The 23,854-nt window shown below is 51.5% G+C and overlaps 1 protein-coding gene and 1 pseudogene across 2 annotated transcripts in view; one reads left to right on the forward strand and one right to left on the reverse strand.

The window, feature by feature from the left end:
- Positions 1 to 2,248: 2,248 nt before the first annotated feature.
- On the forward strand, positions 2,249 to 2,347 carry LOC112204231 (U6 spliceosomal RNA; annotated as a pseudogene).
- Positions 2,348 to 18,669: 16,322 nt separating this feature from the next.
- Positions 18,670 to 23,854, reverse strand: part of LZTS1 (leucine zipper tumor suppressor 1) — a 57,699-nt gene continuing 52,514 nt past the window's right edge. For both annotated transcript variants that reach the window (XM_016959182.4, XM_016959183.4), the window contains exon 4: positions 18,670 to 22,860. In XM_016959182.4, coding sequence (XP_016814671.2) covers positions 22,219 to 22,860 — 642 coding nt within the window. In that variant the 3' untranslated portion in view covers positions 18,670 to 22,218. The remainder of the gene's footprint in view (positions 22,861 to 23,854) is intronic.

Genomic DNA, 23,854 nt, shown 5'->3' on the forward strand with positions numbered 1-23,854 from the left:
CTCCACTGCTTTAAAAAAGATTTATGACAGCCTTTGGTCTCACCGTGATTTCATTGCACCCTCTCTAGCACTGGGTGTTCACTCTTGTTAAAACCCTAAAACCAGAAACACCTTAATTTTAAGAAAATTTTCTATTAGAATAACATACATAGAAAACTGCACAGATCATTAATGTAATAGCTTGATACATTTCCACAAAATAAGCACACCTGTATAACAAGACCCAAGTTACTAGACAGGACATTTCCAGCCTCTCAGAGGTCCCCATCCTGTCCCCTTTCAGTGACTAACCATCTCCCCTTTCTCTCCAGAAACCACCATCCTGACTTGTAATAGGCAAAAAAACAAAAACAAAAACAAAAGCAAAAACAAAAAACCTTGCAAATTTAATGCATAAAAAAGTATACTGTATTAAAGTAAACCAGGTTGTCATAGAATTCCAACATTTTTAAGCCATCTGTATTTCTTGTGGAAAGCCATGTACTTTGCAAAGATAGCTTTCTTCATTTTAAGGTCCCCAAATGGGTGGAGGACAGGGAGCCCACATGATTTCTACAATCCAGGAAATCTGACTCTGGCCTGCGGCCAGTGTGCCCTGGCGGTGCCCAGGATCCCTCTTGGGCAGCACCTGGGACTTCTTTCTTGCCATCTTGTCTAGGTAATGATGGGCTTTTTCCTGTCCCTCCTGTGTATCACCAAATCAAACTCCAGGGGATGCCAATCCAAGACTGAAAGCCAGCAGCAGAGCTTTTACATGATGAATGGACCATTTCACCTAAGGCAGGACACTGCTAAACTCACCACTCCTGATCACTTTTTCTAGAGGTGGTGAGTTCCCTTTCTAGAATAGGATAGAATAAACACCTTAGGGGGCCATTGCTGTTTCCCCTACAGACCTGTACAGAAGCCTGGAATGGGAAGCTCTGGCTTCTCAGCTTGAGGACAACAGGATCTTTTTCTTAGATCAGACCTGGCACTTTTCCCCAGCTCTGCCTCGTGGGCTCTGTTCCTGGTCTTCCCCTTGCTTTGAAAAATACAAATACCAACATACAGGAAGTGACATTAACACAAATTCAAGCAACCGGAGCTCTCTGGGGAGGCATTTAGTACTCTGCTGCTGCCATGTAAAAAGAAGGAATAAGGAAGAGAGTTTTCCTCAAGAGCCCAGGAAAGATTCCAAGTGCATTGCTGTTGTCAGCACGAACCCCCATGCTCACCTCAGCCCACTGTCCTCTAATATTGAAGATAGGGCAGGGGGAACATTACTGCCCACTACCTGAGGTTCAGGGAGGCCAAGTAACTGACCTAGATTTAGTGGAAGAACTGGGATTGGAAGTCGGGAATGCCGAAATCTAGTGGAGATTCCTTCTGTCACTCTGTGTTCCTGCTGTGCAGAAAGGTCCTCAGATTGTGGTAGCCTAACATGGAAAATCATGGGCTTTGGAGAACAGCAGATCTGAGACGAAATCTATGTTCTACCATTACGTTATGAGAATTTAGACAAGTTGTTTACTATCTCTGACCCAATTTATCATATAAATGGGGACAATAAACTGTTAAAGATTAAGAGAAAACACTATAAAATATCTACCAGAGTATCTGGGTTTGAATCCTGGCTTTGCCTTTTTCTAATTGATTGCGTGACAAACGGCAGAAATGTCATACAGTAGAAATGAGAGATGAGAGGTCCTCTGGGTGAGTGGGGAACTGTTTGATCTCATCACCTCCATTTCTACATCTCTAATAATATACCTTAAAAAAAAAAAAAAAAAAAAAAAAGCCTAGGGGCCAGGTGCAGTGGCTCACACCTATAATCCTAGCACTCTGGGAGGCCAAGGCAGGAGAATGACTTGAGGCCAGAAGTTTGAGACCAGCCTGGGCAACATAACAAGACCCTGTCTCTACAAAAATAAAGATGAAAATTAGCCAAGTCTGGTGGCTTGTATCTGTGGTTCTAGCTACTCAGAAGGCTGAGGCAGGAGGATCTTTTGAGCCTAGGAGGTCAAGGTGGCAGTGAGCTATGATCATGCCGCTGCACTCTAGCGCTGGCAACAGAACCAGACCCTGTCTCTAAAAGGAAAGGAACAACAAGTCTTATATTTTTATGATAAAATGAGTTCACAGCTTTGAGAGATTCAAGGCCCATGCCTCAATGACTATGTCATTTAGCCTTAGTTTCCTTATCTGTAAAGCAATCTGAGCAGGGATTATCTCTGTATCACCGGGTGATTGTAGACATCCAAAGTAGGTGCTCACTTCAGCAGCACATACATTAAAATTAGAATGATACAGAGAAGATTAGCGTGGCTCCTGCACAAGGATGACATGTTTAAAAAAAATTTTTTTTAAAGGAGAAAGAAAAAAAATCAAAAGCAGATGCAAACCATTTTATGATCTCATGATCTCAAAACAAAGGGAAAAGAGTAAGATTCCATGTCTCCTAGAAGAATTAGTGATCTTAAGTTGCCTTGAGTGTCCAGAGGAGGCTAATGTTTTATTGTGTCTGTCATGTGGCTGATGAGAGACGTTCTATTAATGATGGTACTGAAGCCAGATGTTAAGTAACTTGCCCAATTTCACATAGGTAGTGTGTGACCAGCCTGGCTTTAACTCATAGCTTGTTCTCCAAAGACTGTGGTTTTTTGTTTGTTTTGTCTTTGTATTGTAGGGTAAGAAGGTTATGACCAGGCCCTTAAGTGTTATCAGAGAAATAAGGTCAATGGCCATAAATGTGGGTATGCAAAATTTCTTAGTAGGATGGCTAACCTTAGGGCTACCAGAATTGTATTCCTAAGTAAAACTATTTCAGGAAAGACAGGCTTGGGACTGGCACCCTTTTCATAAGAGCAAAATAAAATACCAAACTCTTCTGACCTTATAGTATCTTCTCTTCATGTCCACCACCACGACTCCTAACCATATTAAAAGAGAGGCCCCCAGAGAGCTGCCCTGAGGGTGGTCGGCGTGGCAGCTGGAAGGTCTGATGCACCCACTAACCCAGAGGACCTCTCATTTCTGTTATATGACACCCAGCAACGAGCAGGTCTCAGAGGACGGGGTTGGGTAGTTACTAGAGATGGGTAGTTACAGCCTGAGGACAAGACAAGATCCTGTGGCTCCTGAGGGACCCAGGAAGGCACAAGGAGCAGGTGTCAGCTCCAGAAGCCTTTCCTCTGCAGCTCCAGAAGCCTTTCCCCTGCAGGTCCCTGAGTCTTGGTGACACAGCCCTGTCCCATCAGGGAGCGAGTGCCCTTCCCCCGAGGAGAAGCTCCAGGGAAAGCAGCCCTGGGCATCACCCCCAGGCAGCAGCTGCTCATGCCCGAGAGAGGGAGCCCACCTTCCCCAGCTGTGGCTGCGCCCTTAGACCCCGAGGCCCAGCCACCACTGCTCGGTTTGGTCACTGACGATGCCTACAGATTGTGTCACCAGTTAGTCCAGAGCAAGAATTACCTCTCAGCTCAGTGCCCAAAAAATCGAGAGAGGGCTTGAATCCTAATCCATAGATAGGTGATTGACCACGTCATGGCATCTCCAGGAAGTTCTAATTTTTGAATAGATTTCTAGAAAGGACCAGATGTGTCCTTCTCAAGCTGTTCTCTCTTCTTCTCTTCCTCTTTCTCCCCCTCCCACTTCCTTTCCCCAAATCCAAACACTCAGGTGCTCAGAATGACGGAGACAGCTGTGCTGTAGCCCTTCGGGTTGGCCGGGGCAGCCTGGGTTTCTTTTGCTAGTTGGAGGACAAGGTGTGGAAGGCATAATGTAATCAAGTAGCAGCAACAGCTTCTACTCTAGAGATTTTTAGGCCCAGAAAGGACTGACTCTCCCCTCCCCTTTTTTTCTTTGGTTGAGACAGTCTCACTCTGTCGCCCAGGCCCAAGCTGGAGTGCAATGGCGCTATCTCGACTCACTGCAACTTCCGCCTTCCAGGTTCAAGCAATTCTCCTGCCTGAGCCTCCTGAGTAGCTGGGATTAACAGGCGTGAGCCATTATACCTGGCTAATTTTTATATTTTTAGTAGAGACGGGGTTCCACCATGTTAGCCAGGCTGGTTTCAAACCCTTGACCTCAAGTGATCTGCCCACCTTGGCCTCCCAAAGTGCTGGGATTACAGGTATGAGCCACCGCGCCCGGCCTGACTCTTTTCTGAAGCCTGCCCTGGGACTGACCTGGCCCTGAACAGAAAGAAGATGCCCAGCAGCAGCAGCACCATCATGAACCCCAGCGTAAAGCCCTCATAAGTTTCAGGTCTGTGTCAGTTAGTGTACGTGGGGAAACTTAGAGTAGCCATAGGTGCAGGTATCCGTGTGTCTGAAGAGGCAGCAGTACTTTTAATCCTGTTACAGAAGTAAAATTAAAAGAAAAAAACGCACACACAAAAAACCTTGCAACTCTTGCTGCATTTCCATTATTTACCATCAGGTGTCAGTAGACCACATGGGAAGAGGGAGCTTTAAGAGCCCGGGTGCTCAAGTACCTGCTTGGGGAGGCAGCGCCTCCTCCGTATTCCTGTGGATCTCTTAGTGGGAGTCATCCTAGGCACCTCCTTTCCCCGTGCCCGCTGCCCTCGTTCCACCCCTGGTCTGGTCTGCCCTTGTATTCCCAGCAATTCTACGCTGTAAGATGCCTTCTGTGTTCTCTGCAGGGCATCCCTCCCTGACTCACCCTAGCAATGGCCGGAATTCATGCATTTACTGCGTGCCAGCTTGCCCTAATCATCTGCTTTACTTATCAAAACAGCTCTCTGACATATGCACAACTAGTTAAGCAGATTGACAGATCAGGAAGGGGCCTGGAGAGATGAAGGGCAGCTTTGTGGGATGCATACATGTGGACTTTACCTGGGCGGTTTCACCAGAGGCAGAGCCATGAGGCAGAGGCGTGAGGCCACTCCTCTCTCCAAATCGTGCTAAATCACTGGCCTCTAAGTCGGCTCACAGGACAGCTTTTAATAGTTTCTGCTACCTCATGGCAAAGCCCAAAGGCTGACCTAATTCTTCCCAGCACAGTGCACAGGCAGAGGAGAGAGAGCGATTATGCAGGAGGGCAGCCTCCTTCCTGCCCCGGAGGCCCTGGCCCCAAGCACACCAGCTTTTTTGTCTTCTCCCAAATAAGTCATACTGGAAAGCTCTCTTGTCCTAGATTTAGGAGAGCAAATATCAGGAGGGTGCTACTTCTTTGGTCACAATCCAGCCGGGCGTGGTGGCTCATTCCTGTAATCCCAGCACTTTGGGAGGCTGAGGCAGGTGGATCACTTGAGGTCAGGAGTTTGAGTCCAGCCTGGCCAACGTGGTGAAATCCCGTCTCTCCTAAAAATACAAAAATTAGCTGGACATGGTGGCGCACGCCTGTAATCCCAGCTACTTGGGAGGCTGAGGCACAAGAATTGCTTGAACCCAGGAGACAGAGGTTGCAGTGAGCCGAGGTCAGACCGCTGCACTCCAGCCTTGGTGACAGAGCGAGATTCTGTCTTCAAAACAAACAAATCGTACTCTACACTTAAGTCCAGGTTGAGTAGTGTCCCCTGCCGAAAACTATATATTTAAATCCTAACCCCCCAGTACCCAGAATGTGACCTTATTTGGAACTAGGGTCATTGTAGATATTAGTTAAGATGAGGTCACACTGAAGTAGGGTGGGCCTCTAATCCAATATGACTGGTGTCCTTATTTAAAAGCGGCCATGGGAAGACAGACGCCCTGTGTGAAGATTGGAGTGATGCAGCTACAAGCCAAGGAATGCTGAAGGTTGCCAGCAAACCACTGGAATCTGGGAGAGCTGCAGGAAATAGATTCTCCCTCACAGCCTGCGGGAGGAACCAACCTTGCTGACACTTTGATTTTCAGACTTCCAGAACTGTGAGAGAATATATTTCAGTTGTTGAAACCACCTGGCCTGTGGTTCTTGGTTACAGTAGCCCACCCGAGCAAAGGAATATAGTTCCTATTCCAATGCCTTCTCTTCAGAGCCACGGGGTCTTCCCTGCGGCACGTCAGGACTGATGTCCCTGAGGGGCCCAGAAAGCCATAAGGAGCAGGTGCCAGCCCCAGAAGGCCTTTCCCTGTGGGATCTAGAGTCTCAGGGGCACAGCTCTGTCCGCTCCAAGGAGAAGCTCTGGAGAAGGCAGCCCTGGGCATCACCCCCAGGTGGCAGCTTTGCATGTCCGAGCCCACCTTCCCCCACTCTGGCTGGGCCTGTAGACCCAAGGCTCCGGGTGCCAGTGCTGGGGGTTTGTTCACTGGTGGTCGAATGTGCAGAGCGCTCACTCAGCGAACATTGAATTTCAGGCTGTCTTGCTCAGCCTAGGAGCTGTTTAGATTGGCCTTGTTTTATCTCAGCCGAGATAGATCTGCCCCACTAGAGCCTTAAAAGAGGCAGGTAGCCCAAGAGGTAATGTGGTCACGGCTGAGAAGGGACAGATAAAGGGGTTGGAGGGAGGGCCATCCCTTCTTGAGCAAGGTCTGAGCATCAGGAGGCCCGGAGGGGGCTACCTGGTGTTCTTCTCTCACCTGACCTTACCCCTTTTTTGTGGGGGCAGGTGCCAGGACTTAACCCTTTCTAGAGGCACCTTGGGTCTTAGCGAGGAAAGAGTACGTTGAATATTACTGACAGGTGTTTTACATACACTTTCTCATGCCCACCCTGTAACGACTGATTCCTGTTTCACAGATGAGAAAACTGAGGTTTGGGCTACATAAGCAAAGTCTGACGGCACGCTAGGTCTCACCACCAGTCTCCATAGCTGCTCCTGCTCCGTCTGGTTCCCAAACCCCAGCTTTTAGAACAGAATCCTCCTGTTTATGGTGTTGGTTTTGACTTCTCTTGTGGAGAAGCTCTGGATTTTAAGGTGGAGCCTCATGGGTGACCCTAGAGCAGCCAGCTGGGACTCTCTGTCAGAGGGGAGCCTGACGCTAAGCATCTTTATCACCAAGGTCACTGCTGATTGATATCAAAACCACCAAATGCCCCATCCTCCTCCTGCGACCTGCCCAACAGCCTGGGGCTCCTGTAAGTGAGCTGCTGTTAAACAAAGGGCTGCTCGTGCCGCCCTCCCCCAACCCAGGGCCCAGCGGGGACAGCAGGTATCTAAGCAAATGGGAGCGGAACCGCAGCTGCCACCCAGCACATTAAACACTCTGTTTTCTTAATTCCCCCACCCCTGCTAAGTGCTGATTACCGGGTCTGCCTGGGGCCTGATCCTTCCAGCCACCTGACTTCAGCCAGTGGGGCATCCAGAGAACGAGAGCAGCTGGCGGGTCACACTTCAGGCAGGGCAGCAGATGCAAGACACTGATTATTCTGGGAGGGCTGCACCCAGGGGCCTGCATTTGCACTTCAAAGGGGGACGGGCCCCTGTGCCCCACTCTTGGAACCTGGGTCTATTCTCGGGAAAATCATGTTGCTTTGAGTGAGTTACCCACCCGGGCCCCACCCCCTTCTTAACAGAGGGCGGTTTAAACAACCTCTCGGAGTTCACGGGCACTTGCTAGACACTCCCCGGGACCCTCCCCCGTCTGGCAGCTCTCCTTTTCATGGGGTTTGCCCCTATCTGGACGGAGCAGGAGGGACTCGGGCATTTAGCAAGCCCCAAACCTGTGCTTGCACTCTTGAATCTCAGTCCTCCCAATGCCCCTTTTAATGGATTGAATTGTGTCCCCGCAAAAGACATGTTGATGTCCTAACTCCCAGGATTTCAGAATGTGACCTTGTTTGGAAATAGGGTCATTGCAGATGTAATTAGTTAAGAGGAGGTGACTCTTAATCCAATAGGACTGGTGTCCTTATAAGAAGAGAGACCCAGAGGGGGAAACACCGCATAAAGACACAGAGACAGGGAAGAGATAGCCATGCAGACAGAGGCGAAGATGGGAGTGATGTGAATACAAGCCAAGGAGCACCTGGGGCCACCAGAAGCTGAAAGAGGCGAGGAAGAAATCTCCCCTGCAGCCTTCTGGGGGAACGGAGCCCTGGACCAAACACCTCGATCTTGAACTCTCAGCCCCTGGAACTGGGAGAGAATTAATTGCTGTTGTTATAAGCCATGTGGTCTGTGTAACTCATTATGGCAGCCCTAGGAAACTGACAGACCCCTGAACTTCGTGGCAAAGCGTCACAAGGATCTCGCTATGGCGTGATGCCACCCTGAAGCATGGCTGTGATAACCAGCCCTAGGGCTCGCACCCCTCACCCACTCCCCATTTCCCTCCTCCACCCCCACTCCTTGTAATTAAGCCCCGAAGTGACTAAGGAGTAACCAGTGCCCTGAGACCCCATCCCTAAATGGACAGATTGGACTGGATGCAAAGACCACCCCTTCTATCCCCACAGGGCAGGCGTTGCTGGCTTCCCTTCCTCTCAGGGCCTCTGAGAGATAACAGGGCCCGTCACTGTGCCTGCCCTTCAGGGAGACATAAAGCAGGAGGAACCCCATCTCATGCTAACCCTGCTCCCGGCTCCCCCCGCCCCCAGGGTGCTGGGGGTCTTCACGGCCTCCATGTGCCTCACTGGGCTGTGGCAGGGAAAGCCCTCAGCTCTCCTGGCCACCTCCCCCATGGTCGCAAGTCTTTCCTCTCTTCTCTCTGTCGAGTACAATAGCCTGGAAAAAGCCGCTTTCTCTGTCATTTACTGCCTAGAATGGCCTCGCCAGGCAGCCCAAGTCCTTTCTGGATCACCATGACCCTGTGGGTAGGAGGAGCTGGGCCCCTGGAGGTCAAGGGGTTTGCTCAAGGCCAATTGGGAGAACTGGCCTCGAACTCCTAGGAAGTCTGACTCCCCATCCAGAGCCCTTCCTGCCCTCGTACTGAGCACCTCCGGGGGCCAGTGGGTGCTGGGTTGGCTTCTGGGGCCGATGCATTGAAGGGTAAGATGGGGCCACCTGTCAGGGGTCACCTACAGCTGAGCTGGCTCTCAGTAAGGAGCCTGGCTCTTGGGCAACCCACAGAACAACTACAAGCAGCCACCTCCGCCCTAGCCCTCTTCCCTCACCAGCCCAGACTCTGGCTGGACGCCGAGGCACATGGGAGACATTCAAGCAAGGTTCCTTCTCCCCGACAGTTTGCTTCCTGGTGGCGAGTGTCCACAAATCTCTGCACAGTTGGCTGTGGGGCAGGAGGAGGTGCGTGAATGTAGCCCATGCTGCAGCTTGGCCCGGGATGTGAGGTTTGGTTTTGGTGCCATCCATGGAGGGCTTGGGGGATGGGGACTGGTGAGAGACTCTGCCACATCCATTAGGCTTTGGTTTGTGGGGCAGGGTTCAGAGGCCGGGGGTGTGGCAATGATGAGTGCAGAGAAGAGGAGAGAGAAAGGAGGGCGTGGGGGGACTCGGGGGTGACCCGGATTCCCCTCCAGGGTGAGGCTTTCACTCCCCAGCTGTCGAGAGTGCAGAGCTGCGTCCCTCTTTGAGGCTTGCCCTGGCCCAGGCACACATCCATCCCAGCTTGGGGAGGGGGCCCAGGCACTGGCTGGGTGTGGGGTTGGAGTAAGGGTGGGGACGTCAAGGCCTAGCCCTCCCATCTCACCCCGGGTGAGGAGCAGCTGAGCCCTCCGTTGTGACTGCCCCGTGGTGAACTCACCTCTCTACCCATCCTTCTGACTTCTTTTCCCCAAGGTCTTCCCCAAGGTGTAGCCAGAAAAGCTTTCCTCAGACAGGTCTACACCCAGAAACTTCTTCCCTCAGACAGGTCTGCGCCCAGAAACTTCTTCCCTCAGACAGGTCTGCGCCCTGAGTCCTCATCCGCATCACAGGCACTTCTGGGAGGTTAGCAGGTGCCCTGGTGCCCATGGGGGTGGGGATAAAACGAAAGAATGGAAGGAAAGCAGCACCTTCCATATGCGGACACCCTTCAGACCCTCCCACCCACATCCACACATACACACACACACACACACACACACACACACACTCACACCTACCCTCATGTATACACATACACACAAACGCATACACACATACACATACACATATACACACAGGTATGCACATACATATACACATACCCACACACACACTCACACCTACCCCCATGTATACACACATACACACAAATATTCATATATACACACATAGATGCACATATGTACACATAAACACACACCTACCCCCATGTATACACACACACAAATACATACACACATATACATATATATACACACATACACACAGATATGTACATATATACACATACACCATACAGGCACACCTACCCCCATTTATACACACACACATACACATATACCTATACAGATATACACACACATACATACAGATACGCACGTACATACATGTACATACATACACACACCTACCCCCATGTATACACACATATACAAATACACACATACACACATACATATATATACACACAGATATACACATACATACACATACACACACACACACCTGTCACCCCACACACATACATACACATATACATACGTACACACATACACACAGATATATACACATATACATATACACATATACACACAGATATGCACATAATACACATACACACACACCTACCCCCATGTATACACACAGATACACACAATACATACACACATACACATATACATATATACACATACACATTCACATACATACACTCAACCCACCCCCATATATGCACACAATTTACATAAACATATACATGCATAAACATATATATACATAGACTCACACCCACACATACATGCATGCACTTACGCACACTCACACATATACATGCAGACATACGCATGCATGCACACACTCACCCCCATATATACACATGCACACATATACATAAACTCACACATGCACAGCTATACATATATGCATACATGAACACATGCACGTGCATACACAGACACACATAAAACCACATGCATGCACACACACAGACACCTCTGAAGCCCTAAGTTTAAAAGACATCTAGAAGCTAGAGAAAAAGAGCAGTGTGTGTGTGTGTGTGTGTGTGTGTGTGTACAGGAAAAGCACATTTGCTTGATACGCTTTTTCCTTTTCTGATATAGCTATACCCTTTGGGAGTCTATAAGTAGGAAAATCCTCTATCAAACTATAATATTGTAAGACAGCAGCAGGAAATTGGGCCTGAGAGCGTACACTACTCTTGGGCTCAGGAAGCAGGGGGAGGCAGGGGGTAACCAGATTGGGTGGCGGGAGCAGGACTTTGAGTGGGGGACTTGCCTTTGGTTTTCTGCAGCATGAGTCTTGGGTGATGCCAGCTCTCCCTGGAGCTGGCCCATTGGCACGGCTGTGTCCTCTCCCACTTTCTAAGTATAGTCTTGGAGGCCCAGCCAGATGAAGGCTGGAGCCAGAATTTCCCTGGAAAGCGTTTGCTTCACAAGGGAGGGGCCTGGGAAGCTGATGAAGGAGGCAGGTGAGGTTGACAGTGGGCAGTGGTGCTCAGGCCACTCCTTTCCTCTTTCCGAGGGGTGGGCGGTCCCAGGCAACCCCCCTGCTCCAGCATGGCAGCAATCCAGGTGAGCAGAGCAGGCCAAGCACCTCCCAGCTCAGATGGGTGTTTTTCAGGGGCCAGAAGAAACGGTGGCCTGGGAGAGCTGGGCCACTGTGATGCATAGTGTGGGAGGACAGCAAGGTGACCCTGACCACCACTGTGACTTTTATCCACAGCTGTAGCAAGGCTGGGAGGAGGAGGCAGCCCAGCAGCAGACCAAGAGCTTGTGCCTTGGCCACAGTCAGGCCTGGGGCTGCGACTATCCACTGTGCACAGGACAGTGTAGAATGCAGGGCTGCTGTGAGGGTTAAATGCAAGTGACAGGATTGAGAAGTCAGCCAGCACCCAGCCCAGTCAATTCCAGGGACTCCAGGGCACTTCCTTTCTATTTGGTATGGATAATACCCGCCACCCCCAGCCTGCTTTGCTGAGTCCCTGGAGTCTCTGCCTGGAAAAGCCAGTCAAGCAAAGGGAACCCTGGACCTTGAAACCCGCAGGCTGTGTGTTCACAGCCCCCGCAACCCAAGAGGGGGCCATCTGAATGACGGGCCGTGGCAGGCAAATCGTCCTGTTATTTTTGGTGTAAGAAATTTAATTTGCTTCACCTGTCACTGATTACAACTGCTGTCATGAGCCTATTTACCTCTCAATTAGCTGTAATTGAGGCAGTGGGGGGCAAGGGGCAGAAGGAGAACGAGGTGGGGGGGGCTGCGTGTGTGCATGCTCGTGTGCATGTGTGTGTGTGTGTGTGTGCATGCGTATACGCTGAGGCTGGCACTATGTGGCAGAGCTGAGAGAGGGAGGAGAGGGAAAGAGGTGCCAAAGGTGGTGAATAAAGATTTTAACCAGCTCCCTTTCGGCCGGGGGTTTTGGTCAGTGTCACAGTCACAGGGTGGCCCGGCCCAGCCCTTCTCCACCGCACCCCCCAGCAAATCCCTCCTTGTTCCTTTCTTTCCCCCGGCTGTGCCCTCGGTCCCAGGGGCATACCCCCATAAGGCAGCCTTCTAGTATTGAAACCTGGAGAGAAAAGGTTGCAGGGAGCTGGGGAGGTAGCTCATCAGAGTAAGATCTGTTGTTTCCACAGGGTAGAGATTCGCCAGGCCAAGGGAGCCTGGGGCACCACTGTAGCTCATCTTGGCTTGAAGCAGGGACATTTTGTTAACAAATACTAATAAGTATCATGTCACTAAATTGTGGTGGTCATAATAAACAGTAGCAATGCTTTAACTTTTATTGAGCATTATCTCATATAATTGTCAAAACAACCCTCTGAAGCCCAGAGAGTTTAAGCAATTTATTTATTTATTTATTATTATTATTATTAATTTTTGAGACAGAGTCTCGCTCTGTTGCCCAGGCTGGAGTACAGTGGCGCGATCTCAGCTCACTGAAACCTCTGCCTCACGGGTTCAAGCGATTCTCCTGCCTCAGCCTCCTGAGTAGCTCGGTTTACAGGTGTGTGCCACCACGCCTGGCTAATTTTTGTATTTTTAGTAGAGATGGAGTTCTCAACATGTTGGTCAGGCTGTTCTCGAACTCCTGACCTCAACTGATCCACCCACCTCAGCCTCCCAAAGTGTTGGGATTACAGGCGTGAGCCACCGCACCCAGCCTAAGTAACTTATTTATTTTTTGAGACAGGGTGTTCCTCTATTGCCAAGGCTGGAGTGCAGTGGCACCATCACAGCCCACTGCAGCCTCAAGCTCCCAGGCTCAAGTGATTCTCCCACCCCAGCCTCCTGAGTAGCTGACACTGCAGGCGCGCACTACCGCACTTGCCTAATTTTTGTATTTTTTGTAGAGGCGGAGTCTCCCTATATTTCCCAGGCTGGTCTCCAACTCCTGGTCTCAAGCAATCTTCCCGCCTCAGCTTCCCAAACTGCTGGGATTATAGGAGCGAGCCACCATGCCTGGTCTAAGTAACCTTATCTCAGCAGCAGAGGAGTTTGGATGCTAACGTGGCCAGCTGATTCTCCAGATGAAGGACTTAACCTCTGTACGTGCTGCCTCTTGGAAGATCTCAGGTACAACACAGAACTGGGCAGCAGAGGGGGGTCTTTTCATAAAGATTGTGATGGACAAGAGGAATCCCTCATTGCTGATGGAGCTAATGTTGATGATAGATGTGATGTTTTACGGAATGCGCTCTGGCCCCTCCCATCAGATTCAAGTTTGCAGAGGTGGGTGTTGGAACCCCATGAAATGGAGAGACCTGAAAGCCAGCTAAGAGGGCTGGAGATGATTCTGAGGTCAGTGAAGAGCCACTCAAGCTTTTGGGCAGGGCAAGGTTATGATGTCAGCAGCACTGGAGGCGTAAACCGGACTGTTGTGTGTTAATGGATTTAATGGGCCAGAGTGGGGGCAAAGAAACTAGCAGGGTTAGTAGAGCCGCCAAGGAGACCAGGTCTATCATCAACTAGCTGTGTGACCTTTAGAAAGCCCTCTTGTCTTTCTAGGTCTCCCTTTTGTATGTCTATAAAATTGAGATGGTGAGAATTAGAAGATGTCTAAGGTCTAAGATGTCTTGGACGTTTTGCAATCCTTTTGATGACCTCAAATGAGCTAATAGATGTAGAAAGAAAAGAGGGTGGTGGGTAGGGCTGTGAGGAGTGGATAGAGCCTGCAGGATCTAGGATCTGATTGGACAGAGAGGATGATGGAGAGGCAGGAGTCAACAATGGCTCCAAACGCAGTGAGAGATGGTAGGATAGAGTTACCTGGGGGAAAGTCTGGATTATACAGTAGGCAGAATAAACTTGTGCTCGGAGCCCCAGTAAACACATCCCTCCCACCAAAACAAACAAAAAATATGTAGATAATTTAGCTGGGCATAGTGGCTCATGCCTGTAATCCTAGCACTTTGGGAGGCTGAGGCAGGAGGATTGCTAGAGGCCAGGAGTTTGAAAGCAACCTGGGCAACATAGTGAGACCTCATCTCTACAAAAACATTTTTTTAATTAGCTGGGTTTGGTGGCTAGTAGCTACTTGGGAGGCTGAGGCAGGAGGATCACCTGAGTCCAAGAGTTGGAGGCTGCAGTGAGCTATGATTGTGCCAGTGCACTCCAGCCTTGGTGACAGAGACTGTCTCTGAAATATATATATAGATAATTAAAGCTGAACATTTTTAAATTAAGTTACCTAGAAATTTTAATTTCAGCATCTCTATAAGAATTGTGCCATTTCACAAAGTTTTGTCTTTAATTTCATATGTGAGAAGAACAATGTTTAATGCTTAAGGCTTTTCAAAGGTCTTTATTGGGAGGTGGTGGGAGGGGTTTGTTTTAGATGGAGAGGAAGCTAGAGATGTCCAGCGGGTGGCAGCAAGAAAAGCTGAGGTTAGGGAAGAAAAGCTGCAAGTCCCCTGGTAAGATAAGAAGGTGTCTGCTGAGGGCTGGCCATGGCGGCTCACGCCTGTAATCCCAGCACTTGAAAGGCCAAGGCGGGTGGATCACTTGAGCTCAGCAGTTTGAGACCAGCCTGGGCAACATAGCGAGACCCCGTTTCTACAAAAAAATGCAAAAATTAGCTAGCCATGGTGGGGTGTGCCTATAGTCCCAGCTACTCAAGAGGCTGAGGGAGAAGATTTGCTTGAGCCCTGGAGGTGGTGGAGGCTGCAGTGAGCTGTGATCACACCACTGTGCTTCAGCCTGGGTTACAGAGTGAGACCCTGTCTTGCGTGCCTGTGTGCTCGTGCACACACACACACACACACCCATATCTACTGAGACCCCCAGAGAAGAGATCTCTCTCTTTTTTTTTTTTTTGAGATGGAGTCTCCCTCTGTCATCCAGGCTGGAGTGCAATCTCGGCTCACTGCAACCTCCACCTCCCGGGTTCAAGCAATTCTTCTGCCTCAGCCTCCCGAGTAGCTGGGACTAGAGGCGCCTGCCACCACGCCTGGCTAATTTTTGTATTTTTAGTAAAGACAGGGCCAGGTTGGTCTCGAACTCCTGACCTCGTGATCTGCCCGCCTTAGCCTCCCAAAGTGCTAGGATTACAGGCGTGAGCCACCGCGCCTGGCCAAGAAGAGATTTCTAAGAGAAAGAATTTGGCATGGAGGGTGGGGAATCCAAGTTAGAAAAGGACAGCATGTGCTGTCAAGATAGTGACATCAGGTGATATTTGTGGTTCTCCAACTTTCCTTTCACTGTACCAGTTTCCCCACTTCACTCACTCTGCTCCAGTTACAGCACCTCCAGTTTCTCCACAGACAGCTTATATCACCCTCTTTATTTCCTTTGTAGCACTTATTATAATGGAAAATTATTTATTTCTTTTCTTCCAAAGTGTAAACTTCATCAGGAGAAGGGACCTTGACTGCTTTGTTCACCCCTGTATTTCTGGCATCTAGAACAGGGCTGGCAAAAAGTAGGAGTCCAATAAATATTTATTGAAGAAATACATGCATGCATGCATGAAATTGTGATATTTCAGGCCTTGTGGCACCTGGGTTGGGGAGATATTTGGGGACAGCGTGACCTTCCTTAAATAACTCAGAAAACACCTGCTGCTGTGAATGCCTGGGGATGATCCCCAACTGTCTCCCTTCTCACAGGCTCAATTGTGCACTGAGTCCGTCTGGGGCTCGATAAAAATATTCTGAGACTGTGCAATGTGTGCGGTGGAGGCTGAGGATTGAGCTGCTTGTTGTCAAGGAAGGAGGAGTCTCTCTCTCCTTCTTTCCCTTTTTCTCTGTCTCTTCTCTCTCTCTCTCTCCTTTCCCTTTTGTTCTATTCTTTTTCCTAAAGTAATAAGCAGAGGGCTGAATGCGGTGGCTTATGCCTGCTATCCCAGCATTTTTGGCGGCTGAGGTGGGAGTATTACTTGAGGCCAGGAGTTTGAGACCAGCCTGGACAATATAGTGAGATCCTGTCTCTACAAGAAAACAAGACAAAAGATAAATCAATAAGCATGTTTTGGAGGCTCCAGGAAGGCTGTTTCCTAGGCAGGGCTCTGGAAGAAGTGGGATCAGGAAAAGCCCTCATTTCTCCACTCTTTTGCCCCCTTGCCTCGCTGCTGCTCTTCCAGCTGGAATGGTCTTTCCCATGGCTCTGTGCTTTTCTTTATCTTTTTTTTTTTTTGAGACAGAGTCTTGCTCTGTTGCCCTGGCTGGAGTGCAGTGGTGCAATCTCAGCTCACTGCAACCTCCACCTCCCAGATTCAAGCGATTCTCCTGTCTCTGCCTCCTGAGTAGCTGCGATTACAGGCTTGCACCACCATGCCCAGCTAATTTTTGTATTTTTAGCAGAGACAGGGTTTTGCCATGTTGGCCAGGCTGGTCTCGAACTCCTGACCTCAGATGATCTGCCCGCCTCAGCCTCCCAAAGCGCTGGGATTACAGGTATGAGCCACCGCACCTGGCCTGCCTTGTGCTTTTCTAGGGGTGCTTTTTTATGTCATTCTGAGCCCTTTGGATGGAGACAGGCTTGTCAAGTGGCAAGCAAAGGAGCGTGCTGATAGGCATTCTGGTGATGTATTTTTATGCCATGTAATAGATCCCCCTGACTTCAGTGGCTTAAACACATGGTCATTTACTGTGCTTAGGGATCTGAGGGTAAGGACTGTGGCAGGGAAGAGTGGGGAACAAGGCTCTGCTCCCCATGGGGTCAGCTGGGTCCTGGGTAGTCACTCAGCTGCACTCAGCTGGATACGGGACCTAGCTGAGACTCTGGGACAAGTGGCCCCTCCTACCCTATGTGGTCTTTCCAGCAAAATCGGAGGGTGGGCTTCTTATGTGGCAGCTTAGGCCTCCCGAGAGTATAAAAGTGGAAACAGGCCAGGCACAGGGGCTCATGCCTGTATTCCCAGCAATTTGGGAGGCCAAGGTGGGAGGATGGCTTGAGGCCAGGAGTTTGAGACCAGCCTGGGCAACATAGTGAGACCCTCCCATCTCCAGAAAAAAAATAAAAAATGAGCCAGGTATGGTGGTGCATGCTTGTGGTTCTAGCTACTTGGGAGGCTGAGGCAGGAGGATTGCTTGAGCCCATGAGGTGAAGGCCTCAGTGGGCCATGATCGCACCACTGCACTCTCAAGCCTGAGTGACAGGGTGAGATCCTGTCTCAAATAATAGAATAAAAGTAGAAGCTGCTAGGCCTTCTAGGCTTAGGCTAAAACTGGCAGAGCATCACTCCTGCTCTATCTCATTGGTTAAAATGAGTCTCTGGGCCTGCTAGAATTAAACAGGAAGGGGTGACCCAAGGGTGTGATTAGTGAGAGGGATGTTTTAGTGAGGTCACCAGCCTAGGCCAGGCCTAGGAGGAAGATGGGGAAGAGTTAGCACAGGTCTGACATGACCCCTTTGTCCAAAAGCTGGGGCTTATATGTTAATCAGAACTTGGCTCCTGTCCTGGCTCAGTGAGTTGAGCTTCTGTGGGGGCCCCTGCACCCTGGCCCTCCTGCCTCTCCAGTCCCCGGTGCTGCTCTTTTCCCATCACAGGTGGGCAGGGAGCTGTGTGAACGCCCCCCCCCGGAGACACTTTTCTGGTCTTTTCCTCTCTCCCGCTCCTCTTGTGTCCTACCCTTGCCCCAGGTCTTCTCCTGCCTGCATCTCCCCGGACCCCCCAGTCTACACTAACCTTCCCCACCTCAGAGGCCTTGTCATCTGCCCCTTATGTGCCCCCTAGGCTGCCTTGCGTTATCAATTTCCTCGTAACATGTCCCTTCTGTCTCCCACCACCTGAGCAGCAGCCCTCTGGGCCTAGGTTGTGGGCCCCGGATGGTAGGGAAGGTTGTCAAGGGGGCACCAGGTAGGCTGGAACCAAGAAGGCTGGACAGATGGCCATGATGGTGACTGCACCTGCCCCACCAGGAGGCCCTGGGGCAGTGGCAATTGTAGCCATGCTGGTCTTTTGCCAAGAGGCCATATGCAGTAGACCCAGGAGTTGGCTGGTGAGGTGAGCAGCCGGTGGGGCGTGCAGTTTGGGTGGGGAGGGGCTCTCTTTTGGAGAGGATGCTCTGACTGTACATGGACACCTGTCCCTGGGTCCCTTTTCCTCTCATTTCACAGATAAGGTCCCGGGGTAGGCGATGGGGGCAGGGGCCAGCTGAAGCCTATCTGACCCCGGGGGCCCCTTTCCCACTGCCCTGTGCTGCCTTCCTCACCCCCTTCGCTGGTGGAAGGGACGTCATCTTTCCTGTTCCAAGGGGAGAAGTCCCAGGGAGCTGCCACACCGCAGCAAGGGGAGAGGAGGGCAGACACACGTGGCTCTAGAGGGCGTGAGAAATGGCATTCTTTATTCATAAATAAAAACATAAAATTGCCACAAATAGTTTACATGGCCAAAAAGTGACGTCAAAAATAAAATGAAGCTGTCAAAAGCAAACCAAACCAAACAAGAAACCACAAAGAGAAAAATAACTATGTACATCTTCCAAATGCTGGTCCGTCCCAGCCTGCCTCTGCTGGGGGCTCCAGCTCTGCCTGCAGGCACAGCACAAAGGCCACCTTGCACAAGAGGTGGGTGAGCAGCCCCGCTGGCCCAGGGGTGCAGCCTCTGTCATGGCAGCACCCACCGCATGATGACTTGAGGTCTGCAGGGAAATCCCTCTCCCAAAGCTGCTGCTCCTCCAGCCAGGCCTGGCTTAGTTTCGGGCAACTGTCTCACCTAAGAGATGGCCCAGGCTGGGGCCAGGCACAGGAGGCTCACCGAGTGCCTCTCTGGGGAAGAGATGCCCCCATATCCCAGTCCCATGTGAGCTCAGTGCTATAGGGGCTGTGTGTGCCTGGCAGAAGTTCACTGGGAGAGCTAGGAGGGAACCCCATGACAGTCCAGTCGTTCCGAGGTCCAGGGGCAGAGTCCGATCCTTGGTGAGGTGATGCGGAGTGCTGCTCTCTCCTGCAGGCGTCCTTTGGGGACAGAGCAGGTTGGTCCATCTGAGTGGGTCAGTGGGTCGGCCAGCAGGCGTGCCCAGAGGGAAGGGCAGGAAGCCCACCCTGTCCGGGGCCTGGGGCCAGGCTCTGTGCTTGGAGGCTTCTGCTGTCTAGAGCCTCTTTCCAGAGAGGCAGAATCTGGCATGGTCCAAGAATAGTGAGGCCGCTTTTGGACAGGGCAGGAAAGAACACCCACAGGAAGGTGAGGTCGCAAGGTCGCAGGACACTTGCATTCTAGTGCCACGGTGGGCCACTCTGGGGCGGGGGCTGGTGGCAGCCCAGGGAAGACATCTGCCACCTTGGACGTAGGACAAGGCCTGGGGGGGACACATCTGGGCCGGCCTGGGACAGGGCCATGGAGATATGGAGAAGGCTGCACTCCTCTGTGTATGGAAGGTACCGGGACACCATGGCGGAGCACAGCCTCGGCCTCAGGGCCTTCCCCTGGGTGTGGCAGCCACTTCTTCTCAGGCAACGTCTGAGGCAGAGCACTGGACTCTGACTGCTCTTTCCTGGAGTTGGGGGGTCTCCAGCCTGGGGAGGGGGAGCCAGCACTTTCCTCTCTCTCCGTGGGGCAGTCTCACTGGGAGGAAAAACTCAAACAAGGCACAGCCTGGTGGAAATGAAGGAACTGAGGGCTGAGGCGCAAGGAATGGGGCATCTTTGACTTGGGTCTGGACTGTGCCCAATGGAGGGTACTGCCCTCAGGCAAGGAGGGACTTTTGGCTTGTAGATTCCAGGTTTAAGCCTAGCTTGGGACTAAGAGCAATTGTTTGAAATTCCAGAAAAACTCCTCTGTCGTTTGAGGATGGCAGGATGGGCACCGTTTAACCCCAGGGACAGGAAGGTAGAGCCAGCCACAGAAAAGGTGACTCTGGCCTCAGCCCGCACTCAGGGAAGGGCTAGGACCCATGAGGGCGGGGGGCAAGGACAGAAGCATCTCCCCACCCCTACCTCGGGGTCTCTAAGGGCCAGCGGTGAGCGAGGCAGAAATGGGGACCGGCCTTGGACTCGCAAGTTCCCAGACGCTCCCCTCCTCATCTCAGCAGGCAGCAAGCGCAGGCATGTGGGAAGGGATGCTGTCCTGAGAACAGCAGCTGTGGCTACAGTCAAAAATAGAACATGGAACAGCCTGCTAGGTCTGGCTTGCTTCTGAAAAGACAAGAAAGCAAAAAAGAAAAAGAAAGAAGAATAAAAGAAAAATCTGGCCAGGCACGGTGGCTCACATCTGCAATCTCAGCACTTTGGGAGGCCAAGGCAGGTGGATTGCTTGAGGCCACAAGTTTGAGACCAGCTTTGGCAACAAAACGAGACCCCGTCCCTACAAAAAAAATGAAAAGTTAGCCAGGCATGGTGGCGTGCACCTGTAGTCCCAGCTAGTTGGAAGGCTGAGGCAGGAGGATTGCTTGAGCCCAGGAGTATGAGGCTGCAGTAAGCTATGATCATGCCACTGCACTCCAGCCTGGGGGACAGAGCAAGACCCTGTCTCATAAAACTAAAAATAAAATCCCTGAACCAAACAACAGAGAAACTCCACCTTTTATCTTTCTCTACCACCGCCTCCCGCTCCGCACATCTGCAGAGAAACCCTGGACTCCCTGGGGCACTGCCCAAGCTCCTGAGAAAGGGAGCTGCTCTCTGGATCCTTTAGTCTGGGACAAATGGGGGTCTTGAGGTGGAGGGAGGATGGCTGGTGGCCAGGCTATGCACACTGCCGTGTATATGCCTCTTTTTCGTCCTGCTTGGGGCTCTGGCTTCCTGGCGCTCTGAGGAGCTGTCCTGACCTCTAGAAACCCAGAACTCAGCCCTGAAGGTGCTAAGGGGGAAAGGTGTGCCGCCAAACCTGGCTGTAGGCAGAGGAGGAAAATGCCCAGATCACATATATGCCATCTTAGTGATATGGGCTCTTCTGGATCAAGCAAAAGCTTGATTCTGGGGAGGGAAAAACATTCCAGAGTAGCCGCCGGCCAACGTGAACCAGGTAGGGACTCCCAGCCTCTGGCCCCAGCTGGACAGATGGGGAGGCTCCCTGAGGGCGACTGGAAAGCCACACCCTCTGGTTCACGGTGGTTTCAACCCTCCCTTCCCAGCACCCAGCCCAGGGCCTCAGGGTCTATGGCTTAAAGAAGAGTGGTCACCAAGGTCAAAGGCCACTGGGTGTCCAGAGGCTGCTCAGCTCCCATTTGCAAGAACCAGTAAACAGGGGCTGGGCCCCAGGGGCTGGCCATCACCCGCCACTGGCTCTCAACCCTTGGATTCTCCCTCTGCCCTCCTCTGGCTGTGGCAGGGTCTCCACACTGCTGGGCTGCCTGTCTCTCCCCTCCTTCCTGTGGCTTGCCGGGGCTGGGACAGCCCTGAGGTTTCAAAGCCAGCTTCCCCGCAGCTCATTCCACCCCTACACCTCTGCGGCCAGAGGAAAATAGCTCAGGTTCTGATGGGGCTGGTTCCAAGGCTTCTGGTCATATATGGCTTCTTTCTATTTCCAAGGCATTCCAATGTGTCCAGGAGGAAAAAGAGGTTGGGATGAGAAGTGGAGGGGAGCCGCTGTACTTGCTGTGGCCACCTTCCCTGGAGGAGGGGGAGAGGATATCTATTTCGAACAAAGGCCAAAGTTTAGGGAGCCCTTAACCAAAGCAGACAGACCCCTGGACCCATCTCCTGGGAAAGCCAGAGGAGTCAGGGCCTGAGGTCTGGTGGGCTGCAGGGCTGGTGAGCACTGGGACATCAGAGAGGGAAGGAAAGGCCATCCTGCCCTCCCCTCAGAGGTCCTGGGTCTGTGTCCCAGGGAGTGGCGTCTCTCAGAGGGGTCTGAATTGCTGAGCAGGGGGGATGCACGGGAGAGCCCGGCCTCCCAGTGCCAGGTCCCCAGACTCGCCTTCCCAGGCAGCCCCTCAGATCTCAGTGGCTATGATGTCCTCGTAGGGGATGTCAGCCCCTTCCAGGTCAACCTCCAAGGGCTCCCCGGCGCTGTCCCCGCGTGCCAGCTGCTGCAGGGCCTTCTCCAGGCGCTGGTTCCGCTGGTACATGGCCACGTAGCTCTGCTGCAGCTGTTTCTGGTACTGAATCACCTTCTCCTTCTCCTCCTTCCACACGAGCCGCTCGTGCTGGAAGCCCGAGGACATCTGGTCATGGCCTTGCCGCTCCTCCCGCAGCTCGGCCCGCAGCCGCTCCAGCTCCCGCTGCAGGGCAGGGACGTCCTCGGGGAAGGTGGGTGGCCCCATGTCGCGGGCCAGGGCGGCCTGGGCCCGCAGCTCCTGCAGCTCCTGCTCCAGCAGGTTCACCTTCTCCCGCAGCAGCTCCGCCTCGTTCTTCTTGCGCTGCAGCTCATTCTCACAGACCTCCAGCTCCAGGCCCTTGGTGCGCAGGGCGCCCTCCAGGTCCTGGGTCCTCAGCTCCAGGCCCTCCAGCTTGCCCCGCGTGTCCTTCAGCTGTGCCTTGAGACCCAGGATCTCGCTAGCCTTGGCGTTCACCTCCGTCTGGGACTCCTTCAGCTGCTGCTTCAGGAGGGAGATCTCGCCTGACTTCTGGCACACCTGCCGAGGGTGGGGTGGAGACAGAGTGCCAAGAGGTGAGTGTCCTTACCCAGGGAAGTGACAGCTCAGCTGCCTAAAATAACCAAGCCACTCCGGATGCGGTGGCCCGGTGTTAGGCATTCCAGCCTTTGTCCGATCTGAAAGTAAGCTGAACATTGCTGTGACCTTTTCCCCAGGTTATCGAGCTAGGCTATATAGTAAAATGATAAAATAATAATCATCATGTATAATGACACATAGTATATTATTATTGTTATTATTTGAGAAGAAGTCTCGCTTTGTCACCTAGGCTGGAGTGTAGTGGCGTGATCTTGGCTCACTGCAACCTCCGCCTCCCCTCTGATTCTCCTGCCTCAGCCTCCCAAGTAGCTGGGATTACAGACACCTGCCACCACGCCTGGCTGATTTTTGTATTTTTAGTAGAGACGAGGTTTCCTCATGTTGGCCAGGCTGATCTCGAATTCCTGACCTCAAGTGATCTGCCTGCCTCGGCCTCCCAAAGTGCTGGGATTGCAGGCGTGAGCCACCACGCCTAGCCACACAGAAGTATATTATTATAAACATACTTTCACTAATAATTTGTAGTGTTATTAAGTGCCAAGCCATACATTTGCTCATCTATTCCTTACAACCCGATGAAGTAGGTACTATTAGTAATCCTCAATTTACATCAATGAAACTGAGGCACAGAGAGGTTATGATAGCAAACAGCTGGTGAAGTGACTAGCCTGAGGGCTAATATATATATATATATAATATATAAAGTATAAGAGTAGAGATTTGATCCCAACAGTTTAACCACTACACCCCATTGCCACCATGGCTAATGTATTTACAATCACCTGGATCATAAGTGGTCAAGCTGAGGTTCAAAGCCAGGCCCATGCCTCAGCCATGACTGTGTCACTCCCTTCGTGGCATGAATACAGGGTTGGCCTTGGAATGAAATTCTTGGCCCCAAGCAGGCATCCTGGGTAGGGTCGGATTTTCTCCA

The sequence above is a fragment of the Pan troglodytes genome, chromosome 7 (assembly GCF_028858775.2).
Source record: "Pan troglodytes isolate AG18354 chromosome 7, NHGRI_mPanTro3-v2.0_pri, whole genome shotgun sequence".
NCBI classification, from domain to species: Eukaryota; Metazoa; Chordata; class Mammalia; order Primates; family Hominidae; genus Pan; species Pan troglodytes.